General features: G+C 37.3%; 2 protein-coding genes across 3 annotated transcripts in view; one reads left to right on the top strand and one right to left on the bottom strand.

The window, feature by feature from the left end:
- Window positions 1-144: 144 nt before the first annotated feature.
- On the top strand, window positions 145-20,813 carry Spty2d1 (SPT2 chromatin protein domain containing 1). Of its 2 annotated transcripts, none has more exons than XM_076846974.2 (6): window positions 145-296; window positions 10,405-10,519; window positions 11,455-12,993; window positions 14,692-14,863; window positions 16,641-16,718; window positions 17,517-20,813. In XM_076846974.2, exons 1-6 carry the CDS (start codon window positions 237-239, stop codon window positions 17,608-17,610), a joined length of 2,058 nt encoding a protein of 685 aa, XP_076703089.1. In that variant the 5' UTR covers window positions 145-236; the 3' UTR covers window positions 17,611-20,813. The 2 variants fall into 2 exon arrangements, with proteins under 2 accessions (XP_076703089.1, XP_076703090.1); XM_076846975.1 differs by having other exon boundaries at window positions 14,720-14,863; window positions 17,517-17,598.
- Window positions 20,367-23,189, bottom strand: part of Misfa (mitochondrial sheath formation associated) — a 75,434-nt gene continuing 72,611 nt past the window's right edge. The window contains exon 4 of the mRNA XM_076846983.2: window positions 20,367-22,704. The gene's annotated coding sequence lies outside the window, so the exon portion shown is untranslated. The remainder of the gene's footprint in view (window positions 22,705-23,189) is intronic.

Raw genomic sequence — 23,189 nt, 5'->3', positions numbered from 1 at the left:
CATCCTGAAAGCGGAAGTTACGCCAGACTCGCGAGCTCTGAAGCCGTTCAGAGGATATAGGCCGCTGGAGCGAAGGGGGTGGGCAGACGGCATTGGAAGGCGCCGGAAGTGGGTGCGTTGGGGAGGGGTGGGAAAGGGGTTGCCGAGGCAGAGCCCTCGGTGTAGCGGCTGCCTCGGGAAGGCGTGCTTTCGCCCCTTTCCGAGTGCTTGGCCCGGTCTCTGCTCCTCGGCCAAACATGGACTTCAGAGAAATTCTCTTGATAGCTTCCAAAGGACAAGGTGTCAACAATGTGCCGGTAAGTAGCAGGCGGGGTGCTATGTAGGAGACCCTAGTCTTCAAGTTCGGAATGGTGGCCCGTGGAACTTCAGGCAGCTGCCTCTCTGCCCCGGAGAGGAAAGATCTGAATGTCTTACTTCCTTTTTTTCGGGGTAAAGAGAAGCTTTGGATGCGGAGAAAGCCTCCCGGTGATGGGGTTTCGCCAGGTTAGTTACCCCTGCAACAAGGACTTTACAGTTTGTGTGCTTTGGAGTTGCTGGAAAGCCTGGGAGTGATGCACGCCTGGCGCTTAGTGGAATCTAGCGATAGTAGTTTCAGGCTTCGGCATAACTTTTAAGAGCAAAGGTTGAGGAGGAAGAATGTATGTAAGGGACTTAAGGGGCTTTAGGGTGTTGGCTTGATAGCCTTTTGACTGACTTCTCGACGATCTTCGGGTTAAACATTTAATGTTTTCTTGAACGGAGTTTATTCGTTCGTGGCCCCCACCACTGAGCCCCACCCACTTATCGCTTGCTAAACGGGGGGAGTATTACCTTCTATGTTTTGGAAGAGAGATTGAGCAGATTCCGCGAAATCTGGGCCAACAGAAGGGCGAGATAGTTTCAGCTTCCGTTTACCTGTGCCCTTCCACACTCAGTCTTTGTTTGAAATCTAGTTCCCATTTACTTAGTACATGTTTGCCAATTCACCGAAATTCGCAGACCGGTTAAAGTGGAAAAGCCAAAGACTAAATTGGTAGAGTGCCTAGTTTGTGGGGTTGTAGCTGTTTTGCATAAACTAATCATTTCTGGATCTTCAGATGGTACCCGCAGCACAGCTGTAAACCAATAAATTGCATTGTGATACCTGCGGTTTGAGCAGTGAGGTGTGAAACTTAAATCATTACTTTCAAAGTCAGTTCAACTGGAATTAATTAACCTCTTACTATGTAATATGTATTTCCTATATTTATAAAATATGATGAATTTTTTTTAATCTTCAGCCACTTGTCTTGTTGAATCTGGCCGTTTTCTTTTACCCTTTCGAAAATACTGATCTGAATAATAAAATAATGAATAAAGAGCAGTATAATATATATTGTGATATTATAATACATATATAACATGTAATATCATACACATATGTACAATATATGTATACGTGTATAATATCACATATTGTATGTATGAATTATATTTTTTTTCTTAGTCATTCCCCATCCCAAGTACTCAAGAGTAATCAGTCCCCTAAGATGTGAACCTTAAACCAGCATGTTGAAGTTATGGGATCTAACCTTGAACAACAGAATTGCTATATGTGCACGTAAATTTTCTAGACAAATCAGTTTTGGGTCTGGTAACTATTCTTCTTTGCATAATTTGGTCCATTATTCTAGATCCTCCAGAATTTCAATTGAGGTCAAAGATTGATAATACTAGCTTTAGGAGTGTTCTGTGTAAGAATCAAGAATCAAGTTAGTCATTTCTTATTTTAAAAGTCAATGGCTGCTGGGAGAAAAGCAGGTAAATAATTCTAGAGCAGAAATCTTCAAAATATGTGTACATTTGAGGATATATATGTGTGGTGTTTGTGTTTGTATATGGGTATATGTGTATATGTAATCCATCTATAATTGCAATCACAAAGTGAAAAAGGATAAACTGTTGAAGTAATTTTAATTTTAATAGATGAGTAGCAGTTGTATATTTTATGAATCATACTTCCATTTTGTCCCCCCCCCAAATTAGTCAACCTAGAAGTTTGATTTTTGTTAGCATTAAAATCCCTGTCCTTTTACATGAAATGAAAGTCACAAAAAAGAAACTAACAGAACAAATTAAATTTAATCCATCTCCCTCTGCCCCCCACCCTGCTCTGCCCTGTGCTGGGGATTGAACCCATGGGTGTCCTACCACTAAGCTACATCTTTTGTTTTTATTATTATTTTTTAAATTTCAAGGCAGGGTCTTAATAAGTTGCTGAGTCTGGCCTCAAATTTGCAGTCCTCCTGCCTCAGCCTCCAAGTAGCTGGGATTACAGGCATGTGCCACTGCACCTGGCTAATCCATGATTTTGTTTTAACTTCATTCATCTGTTTGCTTTTACTTTCTTTATCAGCTCAAAATAATTTGGGCACCTGTAAACATACGGAATATTAAAAGATATTGCCATGTGTCCATGCCATATATCCCTCATATTTAATATATATTAACAAAATCTATATTTATGTTTATAATTTTTTGTATGTATGTGTGTATATGTTTTATATACATTGTATGGATATGTATTGAATACTATATATGTGTGCATATATATGCATATATGTATACACATACACCCCACACACATACTGTTGTTGAAGTGCTAGAGATCAAAACAGGGTCTCATATACTAGGCAAGTGCTCTATCCCTGAGTTCTACCACTGGCCCCCCATATAGCTCTAAAGAAATAAAGAAAAATTGATGACAGAAGTCTTTATACTCCCTGCTTTAAAAAAATATAACAGATTATACAGTGTAACAAATTATTGTAAAATAAGTAACCTTATAAATAAAATACCATCCAAGTCAAGAAGCATTTTAAGATAGATGCACACACAACACCTCTGTGGCATACATATAACCTGCTTGACCTAAATTTAATTGACTAATGGTCTGAGAACCACAGATGCTTTGTAGTAACTGACAACAAGGCCTACATCCCATTCTAGTGTTTAGTCCTCTTCCTCCTTTTAGCCATCTTCTTCCCTCATCTTTTATGTGGATCCTATTAGAGTTGGCATTTATTTTAGTTTTCAGGATTCTTAGGTCAGATCTTTGCTACAGATAGGAAGTCTGATGACTAGCAGTGATTAGACTAAAATCTAAATTAACTTTGGACTCGTATTTTTATACATACTTTTAGTATGCCTGTGTTTTGACTTCAAGCTTTCACATGAAGTCAGGGGTAGAATTTTATATGTATGGTGTTATGTCAGTGCTTAGAAATCTTGAAGCATTTTGGATTTTCAATTTAAGGATGCTCAACTTGTACTAATATTTCCTGAATCATTTTCTTCCTTCCTTTTTTAATTTATTTTTATTTGGCAGTGCCTCGTGTATACTACACAAGCTCTCTACCACTGAGCAGCATCCCTAGTCCCTCATTTCTTTTAAGAGAAATACTTACGTTCATAATATAGATAAAATTGCATCATGCATCGATGTCATTTCCCAGTGGAAATTGAATACAAAATAACTGCTGATCAAGGTGATGTAACTAGTCATTGTCACTGGCTCTGTGTTTATTTAAAGGAGAAAAGATACTTTTGGTATCCTTAAACTTGATTTTTCTCCGGATTTCAATAGCAAAATGTAGTTGTCTCATTATGATAGACTAGTACAGCTTAGAATATGGATTCTTGTAAGTTTCATTATAATACATGAGACAAGTTATATGGTCCTTCTCATGGAAAATCTGGTGTGCACCCCACCCCAAACCAAAAGGTGAAGAGCAAGTCTTCATGTGATACCAGATTTATGAGAATTTGGGGGTCCAGTTTTGTCCCTCCAGTACAAGAACCATGTACTAGAAATGGAGTTCAGGGACTTTTAACTGAGCTGACAGATTCAGATATTTTTAGGGGCCAGATAGATTCTGCATGTAACACCTCCACCTCCCCCCTCCCCCACTGCAGCTCCTATAACTCTGGGAATCAAACCAGGGCCTTGTGTATGCTAGACAAGTGCTTGCTAACTCCAGCCTTGATGTAACTTCTTGAAGTAGTGGATATAAAATAATGGGCTCCAAGCTCTATGTATTCAAAAGAAAGTCTTTGATTTTTTTTTCTTGCAAGGGGTAGGGGGAATCGGGGATTGAACCCAGGGGCACTCACCCACTAAGCCACATCCCCAGACCTATTTTGTATTGTATTTAGAGGCAGGTTCTCACTGAGTTGCTCAGCCTCTTGCTTTTGCTGAGGCTAGCTTTGAACTGGCCATCCTTCTGTCTCAGCCTCCTGAGCTGCTGGGATTATAGGTATGTGCCACTGTACCCAGCTTATGATTTTTTATAGTAGTGTTTCCTTTTAAAGAACAATATGGGCCAACAAAAAAGTCTCTGCGGGAAACTTTCCAGTGGGTAACATTTGATCTATAATGGATTATAACTAGATGACTCCCTTCCTGGATCTGAATATGACTTGTCCACTACCTGGGGCAGTTTTGGGTCTCTAACTTCGAACTACACTTCTCAACCAGTGTTTTAGGGAGAAGTTCTCTTAAAAACTACTGTCCACATTATCCCCATAAAACTGAGGCCCAGAGGGATGAAGGAACTTGCACAAGGTCACAGAGCTAATAGTTGATAGATCTGTAATGACAAGCAGAGAGTCTAATCCAGGCCCTCTGGCTCCAGAGTTCTTGCTCTTCATGACCTTGAGTTGAATGAAAAGAAGTGTATTGGTGGTAAGAAAGATTGACATCTATATAGCCTGAACTCATCCAGCTCCCTGTCTCAACTCTTATCTAATATTGCTTTTGACAATAACTCTTGGTGTTTTGTTTTGTTTTATTGTTTTGATACTGGGGGTTGAACCCACAGGTGCTCTCCCAATGAGCTGCATCCCCTATCCTTTTTTATTTTGAGACAGGATCTCACTAAGTTGCCAAGGCTGGCCTCACACTCGTGATCTTCCTACCTCAGCCTCTTGAGGCAGGTATGCATCACCATGCCCAGCACCCGTGGTTTTTTAAAAAATGACATTTTTAGTGTATAGTAAAGTCTGAGGGGAGAGACATTTAAATGCCAAACTAACACCATTTAAAAACTGGTGGATAGGGCTGGGGATATAACTCAGTTGGTAGAGTGCTTGCCTCACATGCACAAGGCCCTGGGTTCAATCTTAGCACCACAAAACTGGTGGATAGAGGAGTACTTATGGCCTTTTTGGCCTTGTTATCAGTGCCATCTTGATAAATAGAAGTGAGTCTGATAGTGAAGAAAGATAAGATAAAAGTTCAGTTGTAGACCTGTCTGAGGTAATGAAATTCAAGAGGCCAGAGGAAATTAAGGAATGTCACTTAAGACTGAGGTTAGAGTTAAGATGAAAGTGTTGGAGTTAATGAGAAGTGAAGCATGTTATAATGAGAACAATTTGGACCTTAGTCAGGAGACCTGCTACAAACTGTGTAATTGCTTGTAAATACAGTTTATCTTGAGTTGCTTAGTGCCTCACTTTTTCTGAGGCTGGCTTTGAACTCTTGATCCTCCTGCCTCAGCCTCTTGAGCTGTTGGGATTTCAGGCATGTGTCACTATGCCCAGCTTAGTTGTAGCTGGGCCCAGTACCTTTATTTTGTTTATTTATGTGCTGAGGATTGAACCGAGGGCCTTGCATGTGCTGGGCCATACCCCAACTTCTCATTTATCTTTTTTGGACCATTTCTAACAGAGTTGGACTAGAAACTCTGAAGTATCTACTTGATATTATTACATTTTATAATCAGTTATGTTTTGTAAACCCAATAACAGTAAATTTTACATATAACCCCATAGCAATTGTGAATAGTATGTATTGGGGTGTTTTCATTTTACCCTTTTTAGTCATCTGGCTAAGCTAGCCTAATGAAAACAATTGTTTTCTTATATTTGTTCCCTGGTTGTGATGTTTTGAGAAGATGTTTGAAATTGTGTGGTGTTTATTAAAGTTAAGGATGTATTCTTTGAATATTTCACACTCCTAATTCTAACCAGTAACACTCTGATTTATGTAAAATCATCACAAAATTTTTATTTTCTACAATTATAACACTACATTATCTCCTGGTAAAGTACAGCTTTCAAGAGGGGATTGATTACTGGTTCCAATATAACACATTCTATAACTACACATTTCTAGACTGAAAGCTCCTTCTTTTCTTTTCTCCTCTCTTTTTGGTACCTGGGATTGAACCCAGGGGCTCTTAACCACTGAGACACATTTTCCAGCCCTTCTTTTTATTTATTTTTTGACAGGGTCTCACAAAGTTGTGTAGGGCCTTGCTAAGTTGATGAGACTGGCTTTGAACTTGTAATGCTCCTGCCTTAGCCTCCCACGCCACTGGAATTACAGGCATGCACCACCATGCCCAACTGAGTGCTCCTTATTTTCATAACCTGACCTAACAGTATAGTTTCTATGTAAACACATATGATTTTTTAAAGTGGCATAATATTTTCTAGTTTGGCTTTAGGATTACAAATTTTGGCAAAATCTCTGATTCTATATTTAAATGGCAGAAGTGCCACTATTGTGGATTATTCATTGGGTTCAGCAGAGTGACAGAGTTGGCTTGCAGTGTAATAGAATAGATATTCTTAGAATAAAAGAAACTCTGTCCAGCTGCTTTTCCTGAAGCTCAGACAATGAAGCAGCCTTTTGCCTTGAATCAGATTCAGAATTAATGGGTACATCTTGATGTACTGCTGCTAGAGCTACATATGACCATCTGATGCAGGGTAAAGTGCCAAATAGTTCTTTTCCCTTATTAAACAGAATATAATATACTCTCAGCCTAAGATTTTTTTTTTTAACATCATTCTTATTAGGCACAGTGACACACACCTATAATCCCAGTGATTTGGGATGCTGAGACAGGAGGATCACAAGTACAAATCCAGCCTCTGCAATTTAGTGAGACCCTGTCTCAAAATAAAAAATAGAAAGGGCTAGGAAAATAGCTCAGTGGTAAAGTACTCTTGAATTCAACCCCCAGTATCAAAGAAAGAGAGGGAGGAAAAAAAGAAAAGAAATCGTTCTCTTCTCGTCTACCCCTGTGGGAAGCTATCTTATAAAGTATTCCATTACTATAAATCTTTTGAGTGTAACCTTCCTTCAAAAGCTCTTTCCAGTTCAATATTAAGATCTGTGGTCATATACCCAAGATAAATTTAAACACATATTCACATAAACCTACACAAATGTTCACAAGCAGCATTGTTCATAATAGTAGAGCCAATCCAAATGTCTAACTGATGAATGGACAAGTAATATGTTGAATATCTATAAAATGGAATATTATTCATCCCTTAAAGATGTGAAATACTGATAGATGCAACAACATGAACCTTGAAGACATTATGCCAAATAAAAGAAGCTAAATACAAAAGGCTACTGTTATCAGTCAGTGTTCTCCAGAGAAACAGAACCAGTAGGATTTATTTTAGGGAATTGATTATGGAGGGTGGCAAGCCCAGAATTTGTAGAAAAAGGCTGGAAAATGAGGCAGGAGTTACTGTAGTCTTAAGGTATAATTCATCCTTTTCAGTTCAGATAAACCTTAGAGACCTACTCTTAAGGTCTTCAACTGATTGGATGAGAACACCTACATTAAGTAACTGATTTCTATAGTCCAGTCAAGTTAACAAACAAAATTAACTATCATAGTCACATAATGTCCAATTTCATTTATATGAAAGTCTAGAATGGGACAATCCATAGAGAGAGTACATTTGTGTGGTGGACAGGGGTTGACAAGGAGAGAGGAAGGAGGAGTGACTGCTTTTTATGGGTTTCTTTTCAAAATGATGAAAATGTTCTGGAGTCAGTAGTGATAGTTGTACAATTCTGTGAATATAAGAAAATTCATTAATTGTATGTGTTAAATTGTTAGTTTTTATGGTACGTGAATTATATCTTGAAGATGTTTTAAAATAGAGATGATCTGTGGTGACCCAGTTCTCCCTGGCCACCTGCAGATTTATAGGTTGTGACCTAAACTATTTTCTAGGTATCTCATACCTTTGAATGCATTTTCAAGTTTCAGAGAATATAGGAAACTATTCATTATGACTCAGTTCATGTAAATAAGATTACATCAGTAAATAAAATTAAACTTTATCAAAGCAGTTTTGTACCACTGTGCCAGCCCAGAGCTGAATTCTTGAATACCCCTTTCCTTGTTCTTCTGCATATAGATTTGATTGTACTATGATTTTCGGTGATACACAAAAACTTTTATTTTAATAGTTATATATTTTGATATGAATTGGAAAAATATAAGTAGCTTTTCAAGCCAGCCATTTCATGAGTATTATTGCTGAGGTAAAGCTCAGCAATATAATAGGTTGTGGTATTAGGTCTACATTGTTTTTTAAAATTAGTCAATAATAATTTAGGTAGTATACTAAAAGGCAAAAATCATGAATGTATTTTAGTTAACATTGCATTAAACTATATCTCATACCTCCCCGCCTTTGGGTATCAGTATTCAATCAAGAACAGCTTTTCTGCTAGTCATTTCTTAAGTTTCTGTCTCTCGGCATTCCCAGATTAGGGCAAATGATGTCTTTCTCAGAATCATGTTAAGTTGTGCTCAGTGCTATGATACATAGACAACAAACCAGCCCTATTTTAAATATGTAACATCAGTTATGTGTTCAAATTTTTCTGGGGAAATCCTGGTATGGATTTGGCAGGTGAATCCATGAGATTTTATATATATATAAATTGGGCAAGAACTTGGAAAATCTTAAGTTTTGGCAACAAAATTCAAATTATCCTCTTCTTCCAAACCTTCCTGGTAGGTTGGAGTGGAGTTAATGAGTGACTTTCTGTCTTCAATCAGTTTAAATCGGGCATCTCATTTGTGGTAGCATTTCCATAATGAAAATGTTAGCTGCTTGTGGATAGGGCCTGGGTTTGAGGTTCTCTTTTCATAAAGTAGGGCAATTTTATATTATCTAGTTAGATTAGCATTATTACTCATCTTTCTCTTTAGTCTTCCTTTCCCTCTTTTTTCCTTCTTTAAATGTTGGGAAAGAAAGAGTCTACAATTCAATTTACAAAAATAGGATCTTAGTAAAGGGGAACTTATTATGTCTCAGCCAAGGTGACTGAGGAAAAAATTGGGGTGCTGTTTTGGGATTTCTGTCAGGGATGTGTCAGTTCTCAGCATTGCTATCATGCAGGATTTTCAGGTTGGATTAGGGCCTGCGACTCCTTGACCAGTAGCTTTGTTGATAGACTAATTTAGTTGCAACTTCAGCCTGTTTCAAGATACTTTGTATTTGGCAGCCTTTATAGTAAGCACAGATCCTTTGGCTTTCCTCTAAGAATTTCATACATGTTAGGGAATACTTTTTTGGTTTATAAATTGCTCACTTTGTTCTAGGAGATTAATGTTTCTTTTTCTACTAGCATAGCAATAGGTTCAGGAGATACTTGAACTGGCATCTGCCTAACAAGACAAAAGGAGGGTACTTTAAATTCTTAATCCAAGTTCTGGGAGTATATCTAAGTAGTAGAGTGCTTGCTAACATATGAGAGGCCCTGGCTTCCACCCCCAGCACTGTAAAAACAAACAAACTTATTTCCTGGCCCATAATTATAATGTGGAATGGTCCTAAAGATGACTCATCCCTGGTCTGAATTATTAGTTCTGTGTTTATAGTACTTTTATAATAATGCTTATAAAATGAAAATTTTTCCTTTCATAATTCAAATTAATATTCTACTTTTAGTCATTTCTTTATGCAGTTACATAAAAACTAAAGTCTAGAGAAATACCATCTGTGCTAGGATAATATTAGCACTTTCTTGGGTTAGGATGGAACTGGTCTCCTGTTCTGAGTTTGTATAGTAAGACAATGGAGGTAGTACTACTATGGTTAAAGGTTATAAAGAATCAGGTCCTTCTCTGTTTAGATTTATTTCTTCCTTTCTTTTCTTGTGCAGGGGAATTGAACCCAGGCCCTTATACATGCTAGTCAAGTGCTCTACCACTGAGCTACACTCTAGTCCCCCTAAAATTCTTTGAAATGTTTTTTATTTATGGTTTTTATCCCTGGCTTTTGCCTATAGTCAAATAAAAATGTCAGTGTTATCAATGTTCTAAGCAAAATAGCCTACATAGCTATAACTCCCTACTAGAAAATCATCTGGAATAGCAAAGTCTGGAGAGACAGTAAAGTAGTAATTTTTTCTGTTTGTTTGAAAAGTTAGACTTTGGAATGCTTACCTCTGAAGGAAAGCTTTTGTTTGTTTATTTGTTCTTGAGGTTCTGGGGATTGAACCAAGTGCCTGGTACATGGGAGGCAAGTGCTCTACCACTGAGCTACACCCCAATCCCTAGACATTATACTATTAAAGTTGCATTGTTTTTAACTTTTACTCTCTGTTTTTATGTTTAGAAAAGATATAGTTTAGCAGTGGGACCTCCCAAGAAAGACCCAAAAGTTAAAGGTGTCCAATCAGCAGCCGTACAAGCTTTTCTTAGAAGGAAAGAAGAGGAACTTAGACAAAAAGGCAAGTGTCTTAATATTAAGGTCTTCTACTTTCATATATTATTTGCAACACTGGATGTTCATAAAAACAGCAGACTAGTGGATTTGGGGTGGATGTTTGTATGTATTAAATTTATTTATAGCTTTCCTTTTGTTCATACGTTGGTAACTTATAAATTTTCTTTTACTGCTACTTAAAAGCTTTTTGGAGCCAGGTGCAGTAGCATGCCCTGGATTCCTACCTATTTGGGAAGCTGAGGGAGACAGATAGCTAGAACCAGGAAGTTTGGGACCAGCTTGGACAACATTGTGAGACCTTGTCTCTTAAAAAAAAAAAAAAAAAAGGAACTTTTGAGGATTAGTGATCATGTCTTCTAATTGGCCATAGTGAATGACAAAGAAAAGATTGAATAAGTATTTATTGATTTATAATTAACAAGTGGGTACCAATTGTTCCCCTAACTTGGTGTATTATTTGGTACGAACCATTTTCTTGAATATATGTATTTATTGCAGTACCGAGGATTGAACCAGAGGTGCTATACCAATGAACTACATCTCCAGCCCTTTTTATTTTTTTTATTTTGAAAGTGGTCTTGCTAAATTGCCAAGGCTGTCCTTGAACTTGAAATCTTCCTGCCTTGGCCTCCTGAGTCTCTAGGAGTTTCTGGAAGTCACTGAGATTTTTAAGTGTGTGCCATGTGCCTGGCCCTGTTTTCTGTATTTAAAGCAGAAAACCAAATTTCCCACTTACTGAGTCATATAGAAAAACTCATATGTTACCTACTCATTATGTAAAGATGACTCAATTGCTGCTTTTCAAATGACTTCCACATTTGATTCCTAGATATCTTCAATTTGTAACTTGAACATTGTTTTGGCCAACTACTGATTTCAGATGCGCACGCTGATGTCTTGAGACCTTGAAATAATATGTTCTTGTTTTGTCCTTTTTAGCCTTAGAAGAGAAAAGGAGAAAAGAAGAACTAGTGAAAAAACGAATTGAGCTCAAACATGACAAGAAAGCAAGAGCTATGGCCAAGAGGACAAAGGATAATTTCCATGGTTACAATGGGATTCCTATTGAGGAAAAGTCAAAGAAGAGGCAGGCAGTGGAAAGCCACACCAGCCAGGCAGTACAACAAGAGTATGAGATGGAAGAAGAGGATGAATTTTTAGAATACAATCAAGCAGAGTCAGAACAGGAGTATGAAGAAGAGCAAGTACCTCCCAAAGTTGAAAGCAAACCAAAGGTCCCCCTTAAAAGTGCCCCACCACCTATGAACTTCACTGATTTACTGAGGCTGGCTGAGAAAAAGCAGTTTGAACCAGTGGAGATCAAGGTAGTGAAGAAATCAGAAGAGCGGCCTATGACTGCAGAAGAACTTAGGGAGCGAGAATTCCTGGAACGAAAGCATAGGAAAAAGAAACTTGAGACAGATGCAAAACTACCTCCAACTGTGTCCAAAAAGGCACCCTCTCAGAAAGAAAGTGTGGGCACAAAACTTAGCAAAGGTTCTGGGGACAGGCGTCCTTCTTCTAAAGGAATGCCCTTTCCTCATAGTGAGAAGAAATCCAAACCCAGCACAGCCCATGAGAAACACTTATCAGTGTCTTCATCCAAATCCATGCCAGGAGAGAGGACCAAGGCAGGATCTGGCTATAGTTCCCAACCCTCACTTCGTGAGGGTCATGACAGACCTGTTTTCAATGGGGCTGGAAAGCCCCACTCTAGCACCTATTCACCAAGTGTCCCAAAGACTTCTGCCAGTGGGACTCAGAAATCTGCTACTGAGCACAAAGCCAAAAAATTTCCCCCTTTTCATCCTAGCCATTCCAAGCCTGGGCCCGCAGTCACCCCACACAATAAGGCTAAGAGTCCAGGTACCAGGCAGCCAGGCAGCAACTCCAACTCAGCCCCTGGGAGACCCAGCCCAGGGACTGCTCGGTCCATACTTAGTTCTGGCCCTGTGCCTAGACGCCAGAATGGCAGCTCCAGCTCAGGACCTGAGCGCTTGGCCAGTGGGACCAAGAAGCTAGTCAGTGACTCAAATCCTTCTGGGCGGACAGTCACTGGTACAAATGGCCCTGGACGACCTGCAACCAGTTCAAGTGGCCCCGGGCGACCCATCAATGTCTCAGGTAGTTCTGGGAGACTTGTAGGCAGTTCTGGAGGCCCTGGGCGGCCTACAAGCAGTCCACATGACCTTCGACAACCGGTGACTAGCTCAGGACCTCCTGGGCGGTCGGTCAGTGGGCTTGGACGATCCATAAGTGGCTCGGTTCCAGCTGGACGTACTATCAGTAGTTCAGGCCCTGGAAGACCAGTAAGCGGCTTAGGATCTGGGCGAACAGTTAGTAGCCCAGGTCCCCCTTTAAAGCCCAAGTGTACTGTTGTGTCAGAAACAATATCTTCCAAGAATATTATTAGCCGAACCAGCAATGGACAGATAAATGGAATGAAACCTGCTCTCTCTGGCTACAGATCTGCCCAAGGTAAAATTGCCTCTCAATTTCCCCAGGAAATTGGAAAGAGTACTTTGTGTTATATAATCAAGGACCTTGCAAATCCTTCCATGTGCCCTTTTAATGTACTCTGGTAGTGATGGAATCCTAATGTTTTGTCTGCCCTGTGTCTGCCTGCCCTGGTCCTTTAATGATTGTGATTTGGAAAAGTCTTTAGAAAGAGACTTATCTGTGTTAACTGCTATAGTAAACTTGCTTTATGATCTGTGAGATAGGGGGCTGCACATGCCTTATATGCTTCAGTGGTTAAATTAATCTTTTCATGAACACTGAAGAGACCTGTCTTCAGGGGATCAAGGGTAATTGTAATCTTGAAACCTTTTGGTGCATTGTTCATTGAGTCAAAGTTTGTTAAGAGCCTATTATGTGGAGTTATTTTAGACTGTCCTTGTGTTTCTTCTCCCTATAATGGGTAGTATCAAAGTCTTAACCACTGGTGCTTTAGGAATCTGCTGTTCCAAGGTGCAGAATCATTGGTTGCATCTGTTAGCTACTAGGTTATAGCTGCTTCATGCTAACAGGCATTACTTTAAAGCATTTGTTAGGCACTGTGGAGACTAGAAAAAGAAAACAATGATGAAATTCCTTTAAATTTTCTAATTCAACTGGGCACAGTAGCACATGCTTGTAATCCTAGCTATTCTGGAGGCTAGGCAAAAGGATCACAAGTTCAAGGCCAGCTTCTGCAAATTGGTAAGATCCTGACCCAATAAAAATGACTGGGGATATAACTTAGTGTAGAGTGCTACTGGGCTCAGTCCTTTTTACCAGGAAAAAAAAAAATATATTTTTTTTCTCATTCAGCTAGGTCATTGATTTTCAACAGGTGACTTTTCCCCCAAGGAGACATTTCACATTGTCTGGAGACATTTTTTATTTTTACATCTGGAGACAGGAGAGATGTTAATGAGTCTTTTGGCAAAATGACATAAAGAGGTAATGGAGTGAGTTTTTCCTATAGTCAGTTTAGTCACTCAGTTTGAAAAATTATTTTGAGAATCTTTTATACTTTGTTGAATTTTTGTTTTTTGCTATGGAGTCTTGGTCTGTTGCCCATGCTGGTCTCAAGCTCCTGGATTCAAGAAATCTTCTGCCCTGTGAGATTATAGGTACATATAGGACTTAAGTTTTTTTAATGAAATTATGGTGATCAAAAATAGAAGGGTGCTTCCTTTTATCTTATTTGGCAAGAATAAAAGTTAATGATTCTGTGACAGTTTGTAACTTTTATTTATTCATCTTTAGGTATTTTACTGATCTTTTAAATCCCAGTCGTATGGACACTGCTAAGCTAGAAAATATAGTTAGACATTTCTGATAAAATCTGGGATAAGTCAGGCATGGTGTGCATACCTGTAAACCCAGTGACTCAGGAGGTTAAGGCAGGAGAACGATAAATTTGAGGGCAGCATCAGCAATTTAGCGAGACCCTATCTCAAAATTAAAAATAAGAAAAAGGGCTGGGGTTTGATCCATAGTGGCAAAAAACTTGGGACAAGCAAATTCTATTCCTTCAGGATACCGTGCTGAAGGACAGCCTGTTTGCTCTAGTTTTTAAGAATATTGCATTAATGATTTCTCAGAATCTCAAATTACATAGAACTTGGGTGGTAATATTTTAATATTTAAAGTTTTAATGTTCCTTTAAATAATGGTTTCTCTTCTTAGGTCCTCAAAGACTTCCTTTCCCTACTAGTTACAAAAGGCAACGAGGATATGAGGAGGAAGATGATGATGATGAATATGATTCTGAAATGGATGATTTCATTGAAGATGAAGGAGAACCTCAGGAAGAAATATCCAAGCACATTCGAGAAATCTTTGGCTATGACCGAAAAAAGTAAGGCTAAAGAAGATTTAGATAAATGTGATATAGTTTTTATTTTTAATAATTCATGTTATAAGGGAGAAATAAATAGTAGATTCACTGAGTGTAATGCTTAATTGGAAAGCCTTGGGTGATAGTTATTTTGAATAGAATTACCCTTTGGGCACTTAATATTTTAGAATCCAGAATAGTTTAGTTATTGCATGAGGACCAAAAAAAAAAAAAAAAATACTCTTTTCAATCTGTTATATATATTTAAGAAAAATGGAACATGTAGTAGAAATAGATTGGCTTTGGGCTGAGCCCAAAGTACAGGACTTTAATCTCAGCCTTTAAATTTCTCTTCCCCAACTAAAGCCAGGTGTGGTGGTGCATGCCTTAATCCCAGTGACAGCAGACGAAGGAAGGAGGATAGCAGGCTTCAGGCCAGCCTCAGCAACTTAAATGAGACCCTATCTCAAGAGAATATTAAATGAAGGGTTGGGGGGATGTAGCTTAATTGTAAAGCACCCTGGGTTTCAAAATGCCAAGAAAGAAAAGGGAAAGGAAATAAAGAAGAAATGGCTAAGATTTTTTTTTCATTTTTGAAAAAATTTGTCATATATATGACCACAGAATGCATTATAATTTATATTACACATACGGCACAATTTTTCATATCTCAGGTTGTAGACAAAGATGGCTAAGACTTTTTTTAAAAAAGAAAACAAATTGGCTTTGAAGTCAGAAATCCACCCTGATCTGACACCTGCTTTTCTTTTGTGTAAAAAGTTTTACATCTAGGGGCTGGGATTGTGATTCAGTGATAGAGCACTTGCCTAGCACGTGCGGGGCACTGGGTTCAAGCCCTAGCACCACATAAAAATAAAATAAAATAAAGGTATTGTGTCCAGCCAACTACGACTAAAACAAAATATTAAATTTTTTTTTTTTTTACTACTCAATGTGATCCATGGACAGTAGTGTGGGACCAATAACATTGATACACCTGAGAGCTTGTTATAAATATGAGCTCTAAGGATTCACCTCAGTCTTACTGAATCCAAATCTACTTTATAAGGTCTCCAGATCATCCATATATATATAATTACATTAAAGTTTGAGAAGCTGGGTATAAAGCCTAGCACAATCCTTACATTAGTACTTGCTACCGCTTTAGAACCCTAGATGAGAAAAGTTAAAAAAAAAAATTACTAGCGTGGAAGAATTAAATTAAAAATCAGATCTAAAAATCTAATCTGAGCCATGTGCAGTGACATAAGCCCGTAGTACCCGGTACTTAAAAGACTGAGGCAGGAAGATCAATAATTGAGGCTGACCTGAGCAACATAGGGAGACTTTCTTTAAAAAAATAAAAATATAATCTTAGTGCTGTCAGTAACTTAGCTATCAACTCTTGGTCAAACCATTAATAAAACTACTTTTGTTTCTTCTGTCCTAAAGTCCTGTGCCACCTCATGATGGTCATGAAACTAAATGAGATTCACATATATAAAATAATTTTCATATTGTTCTTTCAGGATTTTAATATAAATTGAGTGAATTGAGGAAACATTGTTGGATTGGTAGCTTCATTAACATTGGAGTTGGGAATAGCTGCTTTCTAAGAATAATAAATGCTCATTTAATTTGTTTTTGCAGCAGAAACTCACTTCTACCTATTGTAGAAGTGCTAAGCAAGGAGGAATGATCCTAAATGTGTTTAATTTAGTTATAAAGGTTTGATTGTTTTCAAGTGAGAGAATGTAATTTTTTAAGAAATTTTAATTTTTTTAACAACTTTCTTCAGATACAAAGATGAAAGTGATTATGCCTTACGTTACATGGAGAGTAGTTGGAAAGAGCAGCAGAAGGAAGAAGCAAAGAGGTAAGCATAAAACTTAACACATTTGTGCAAAAATATCCTAAAACTTTTCCACAGCCTTTTAAAATGTTTTCTCATTTGTAAAATTTGAATACACTATTTTACTCATTGGGGTATTATGAAGATTAAGACAATGAGTATAAGATGCTTACCATGCCTCACATGTGTAACATACAGTAAATATTAGAGGCCTCGCATATTATGAGGGAAATGCTGTGCTTTTCTTCCTCCATCAGATTCATTCTTGCTAACTTCTAACTTTATTGGCTTTGAGGACCCAGTAGCAGTAAATTAGATTCCCTCTACCTGGTTCCTGTTTGGCTACCAAATAGTAAACTAATGATAATTTTTCAGTAGGGGTAACTTGTGATTACTTTGCTTATAGTGTTAATTAATAATTATTATTATTACCTATTATTAGTAAATAATTCACTTCAGTCTCAACCCACAAAACTAAAACTCTTTCCCCCTTCTGTAACTAGATAAAATGTCAGACACAGTGTTCTTTTGAATGTTGTTATTGAGTAAATCATCTTTGTTCTTTATTTTTAAAAAGTTTTGAAATAAATTTATATTTTATTACTTTGATAGAAATATTAAGGCATTTTGTTGTTGTAAGATTTTTTTCTTCTTCTACAATTTGGGTTTGTTAAAAAAAATGTTTTCAGAGATAAAATCTTGAGGCTTTTTGAGAACATCAACAGGGTTCATGTGAGCTTCCAGGTGAAACTGCACTTTTTGATTTTTAAAGTGGTAATCTCATGTATATTGACAAATACCATTTAAATTTTTTTTCAACAGTTTAAGACTAGGTATGCAAGAGGACTTAGAGGAAATGAGACGTGAAGAAGAAGAAATGAAACGTCGAAAAGCCAAGAAGCTGAAGAGATGTTAGCTGCTCTTTATTTTTGAAAAATTCTGGAAACACTGCTGCAAGGAGTTTCTGCCTTCGGACTGAATAAGCCCCCTTCATTTTAGATTTATACTTGGGTACTCAAGAGAAGGAATGCATACTGTTACTTGCAGGCTGTCAACTGAGCATAAAGTATTTTCAAATACTCCAGGGTGAAATCTGTAATGCCCACAATGTGCTCTTATGAAGTTAACTGTTCAGATGCCAGCCTTGATCCTGATGAGCTATGCACTCTAATGTGGGGCCACTGACAAGTCAGCCAATCTTCTGTTGTTCCTTTGCTACTTTAAAAGGAAAGAAAGGATTGCCTCTTGACTCCTTATAATTCTGCTGATGTGAGTAGGGCACTGCCCAACTCCAAATCAAACTTATTGTCTTTATGAGGAACCTGGCCCTTCCATGAATGTTTCCAGCAATAAAGTGACCTGTCCTAATCTATATGTTTGGATTGAGAACTCAAAAATGTAGAGTAAATTTTATAATTATCACATGGATGTCATCCTTGTGACTTTAAAGTACAAAGTAGAAGGAATTATATTGTATTCTGCATTATACATGGATTGCATTACTGAACATTCTTATTAATTTAGGTGGTTAGGCAAATAAAAGTTTTCCAGTTAAAAATACAAGTTAGGCCAATATAAGAATGTTCTTTTCTGAGTTTTCCTTTCAGATTTATTGGGTTATTTTTTGTTTGTTGGTTGGGGTTTTTTTTTGTTTTTTTTTTTTTAAGATTTATTGTTATGTTGGCTTTAGCATAAAACAGACAAGGTCACTGTGCTGATTTATTTTTTTCTAAAGAAGTTCATTTTTATATTGAAGAAAAAAATTATTTTATTCAAATGTTGGATTTGAGAGAGTGTTTAAAAACAAGAAAGTGACATGAGAGGCTCCCCCAGTACAAAGATATTTTGGAATCCCAAGGTCCCCCTGTACCTCTTGATGTTAATGACTGCATTTTTAGCTTAAATTCCTTAGAAAATATCAATGACAAAAAACCAAAAACTAAATTTGTTGTGTATTAAGAGCATCACCTTCTCTTTTTGCCCATATTGCACTTTTCTTTCAAACTATGCACTGTGAAGAGATTCCCACTCCCCAACCCCTAACCCCCAGATAGAAAAGGGTGTTTCCTGTTATTGGTATTTTATTGGGCTGTGGAACTTTCTTCATTTTCACTCTTAAAGTCATATCTATAGATCTTATATCACTTAAGCCTCAAGTCCAAGCAGTTCCAGTCAGGCTGACCTGAGATCTGTCTGGAAGGAAGCCAAGTCTCAAGGACAGTTAGCAACAGAAAATGAAACAGGATATTACAGAGCATTTGTCCTTAACTCCAAATATGGAGGATTGGAGGCAGTCAGAAATAAGCTTGTAGGACAATACTTCAATAATTGTTCTGGCTTAAGCCACTGGACAGTGGGGGAAAGGAAGTAGAAGGGGAATTGTCCTACAAAGAATCCTTACTCACTCTTCAGCAGACACAGACATTTTCATATATTTCTTTTTACCCATGAAGTCTTTATTCTTCGAGTTTGGGTATTATAGTATTACAAAGTACCATTGTTAGCTTTCATTAATGGGACCATATGACCAAGTCCTTTAAAACTTATTTTGAATTGAGTTTCAAACTTTGAAAGTGCAAGGATTCAATTTTAAAGTTGGAATCCCATGAAATGTGTTTTCTTCATTAGGAGTAACACCATAACTCTTCACATAGATGTTACACTAGTAGTAGAAAATCCTATTGACTTCCTCTCACCCATCTCAAACACCTTCAGTGAAATTGATTTAAGGGTAATGGGATATTCTGTTTAATAAAATAGGTTTAGAACATTTTCTCTACCATAGGCCCTCCCTCAAAAAAGTTTTTTTCTTGGATTTTTTTTTCAATATTCAGATTCTGAAATTTGTAATTACAATCAAATACTTATAGCTAAAAGATTTCTATTTCTGGTGGCTTAAAATTTACTAGCACTGAATGAATGGTGCACTTATTACTGAAAGAAACCATTGTGCTAGATTAGTAGGAAGAGTCAGGTTGTAAATCTATCACTTTTGAGCGAGAAGTATTCTTTCATAATAAGATGCTGACCTGCATCAACATTATAAAAGAATACTTCTGGCTCATTAAAAAAATGAAAGTTGTAAATTAATGTTGGCCTTGTTTTCAAGTCCTGTCTTCCATTTTGTTGTTCTACACTTCCTGACCACTCTTACAAAAAGCTTACAAGCCTCTGAAGAAACTGGAATAGGCTGTTATTTTCTCAAGGTTTACAAATTAAGTGATTGATTTTTAATGTATTCTCTACTATTTTGATTTTTAGATTTTCTTAATATTTGAAGATGTGCCTTTTATTGGGTAATGTTAATTCACGAATGTAATAATGTTATTTCACAATTATAATAATGTTACATGATCATGGGTGTGGCATTCTCTAACACAAAAGATGTGAAAAGAAAGTAGTTTTCATAAAACTCATGGCTCTGATTGCACAGTCCATTTTGCTTGTGATGTTTCTATGTCAAAGCAAAGGGCACTTTCTTTTAAGGCTACTTTCAGAACTTGTCTTTGTATTTTCTCTATAAACTATAAATGCAATTATGTCCATTTGGAGGCCAGGGTACCACATGTCACAGGCAGCCTTACATGTGTGCCATGAGAAAGTTCAAAGACTTAACAAAAAGAAAGTCTATGGGAACTCAAAATTTCATTTTTTAATGGTAATCCCCAAGATTTTCTCCAAGAAATAAATTGTTATTTTGTATTTTGTAACTTAAAAGCAGCTATTAATACATTTCTGAGATATAGCAGGAGACCAAAACATTTTTGAAAAGAGAATAAATATATGAAGAGAGACTGGTTGTTTTATTTTCAGTGTGCTGAATATGTTAGACTATTTATTTTGTGAGTGGATGTGATGAAATAAATATTCAGGTGTTTAGTATATGATTAAGAGTGGAATATAGGTTCTTTGAAGTTGTTAAATCCATCATGTCTTTTACATAATGGACAAATCAAGTTTAAAAAAACAAACAAACAACAACAACAAAACAACCTTTACATAGCTTAGCTTGTTTTCTGGTGCTGTTGACCTGCAAGAGAAAATACTTTTGCATATACAGGTGAATGTTTTGCAATTTATGTATACAAGAAATTGTAGGCATTAAAGATATTTTATTGATATTTTTAGTGATTTGCATTTATTGATCAAAACTTTTGAGTTATTCCTTATCATATTAAACAATTTTCCAGCTAAAATCTCCATAGATTTTTCAGACTTTAGGGGTTGGGTTTGTCTCCTGTACACACTTCTCTGCTTGTTCTCTGTCATACATTCATGTCTCTTCAGCCCCTACCACTGATCTCTCTCTTCTTTTACCAGCTTAAGTCCTGTTGTGCTCTCAGATACCCAAGTTAAGAGAACTGTAAAGTGGCTAGAATAATACATTCAGAAATTATAGTAGTTGTGTTTATGGATTTCAAATTCATTTTATTTTTCTTAAAAAGGAAAATCCATTCATTGTGAAGAGCCACTTACAAATAGTTTAGTAAACATGTACCAAGTAATCTTGTGTGAGCTTTTTGTCACTATAACCAAACTATCTGACTAGTTTATTTTGAACTCACAGTTTCATTAAGTCTCAGTCCATGGTCAGCTGATTCCATTGTTCTGGGACCACAGTGAGGCAGAATAACATGACAAAAAGGTGGGCGGAGAAAAGCTGCTAAGCTCATGGCAACTCAGAAGGAAGAAGAAGAGAGGAGCCAGGGACAAAATATATAATCCCCAAAGGCACCCCAATGACCTGCTTCCTTTAGCCACATCTCACCCTGCCTATTAGTTACCTAACCTAGTAATCCACTCAGAGATTAATTAAACCATCAAGTGGATTAAGCCACTGATTAGGTTAAAGCTCTTATAATCTGATCATTTTACCTCTGAGCATTCCTGCATTTTCCATATGAACCTTTTGGGGACATCTCACATCCAAACCATTGAGACTATATAACCAAAAGATCTGCTTTTCTGGAAAGGATGCAGTTCTCTAGAGCATTGGAATTACAATCCCTAACCTGTGTTCCCACTTCCTGAGTGTTAATTGAAATCCTCAAACCACTTTCAGAGGGCTTATAAAGATCCTAGGGTTCAGGGCTAGGGATGTAGCTCAGTGGTAAAATGCTAGCCTGGCATGTGAGAGACCCTGTAGTCAATCCCCAGCATCACAAAAAAATTCTAGTGTTCCTACACTTAAATTTATTAATAAAATAGATTTCATACTCAGGTTCCATCCTGGTTTCATAAACTACGCTGTACCATATGGAGGTCTGAGCTGTTAGCTTTTATGTCTTCATATACTGGCTTTAAGGAATTATCAGGCAGCTTCTTGTCTTCAGGTGATAGACATTTAGGTAATAAAATCTCAGATATCCCAGTCCTTCTCATTGGACTTGCCTTAGCACATAAAAGCATGTACTGGACAAGGCCTGGGTTTTAATCTTGACTTCGGCCTAGAACTGTGTTGGCAAGATATTTAAGCCTCTCAATTTCTGCCACATTGCAAAGTTAACACCCAGTTTCGGAAGGCTAATATGTATATTTTAGTATCTGTTCTCAATTTTAAAATGAGATCCTTTCCCCACATGGGGTAAACTTTGTGTTCTTAGTAATAATTAAAAAGGCTACAGAGAAATGCCTACAAAGAACAGGCTTAAAGTTGCTGTAACCTCTAGCCTTTTTTTGTTAACAGTACTTAGGAGGAGGATATTATTTGGAATGTAGGTCTAAAGAGCTCTAGAAATTTCTATCCTTAAGAAAATTGAGTAGGGGACACAAAATTGCCTTGGAAGGGACCCAATCATCTCCTACCACCTTCTTACCCTCCACCTTCCTGTTATAAAATAATAATACCGTCTTTGTTCATCTTAAAAAGTGCGGAACTGGACATAAAATATAACAAAATAATGTGCAATTACTTTATGAGAAACCAACAACAGGAACTGTACAGCTAGTCAGGTGAGCTTCAGAGCTGCATTACTTCACCAGGATCATCCTTGCTTACTTCCACAGGGGTCTGGGGGGAAAAAAGTATGTCAGGTGGGTCCAGCGGTTGCTAGGGTGAAGGGCTCAAGCAATTGCTCTTCTTGCCAAGGGCGGCAAGGGTAGTTGTGTCCAATTCTGTCTCACCTAAGACCTCTGATGCTGGCTGCCAGGGGGCTCAACAATGTGGGAGCTGACAAGAGGTAGAAAGGAAAGAAACATCAGCTACCAGAACCCTTTGTCAACAAGTATTTATGCAAAGATGGGTTAAGTCTGGGTTGCTGAAATGGGCTGATTTAGGAAAATCCTATGAAGGTTGTTCATTTAAAAATATGCTGTTAGCATACTATAGATTAGATCACCCATGTCAGATACCTTTGGCTCTGGGCCAGAAACATCCATCCCCTTACCTCTGAATGAAGAACTTTAAAAAAATTAATAAACTCCTTTAAGAAAATATGTATAAAAGAGCACATGAAAGAAAGTGGGAACTCCGAATTCTTAGTATGAATAGTAACA

The sequence above is a fragment of the Callospermophilus lateralis genome, chromosome 2 (assembly GCF_048772815.1).
Source record: "Callospermophilus lateralis isolate mCalLat2 chromosome 2, mCalLat2.hap1, whole genome shotgun sequence".
NCBI classification, from domain to species: domain Eukaryota; kingdom Metazoa; phylum Chordata; class Mammalia; order Rodentia; family Sciuridae; genus Callospermophilus; species Callospermophilus lateralis.
The sequence above is the reverse complement of the archived record's forward strand: the minus strand, read 5'-3'. Positions and strand labels throughout refer to the sequence as shown.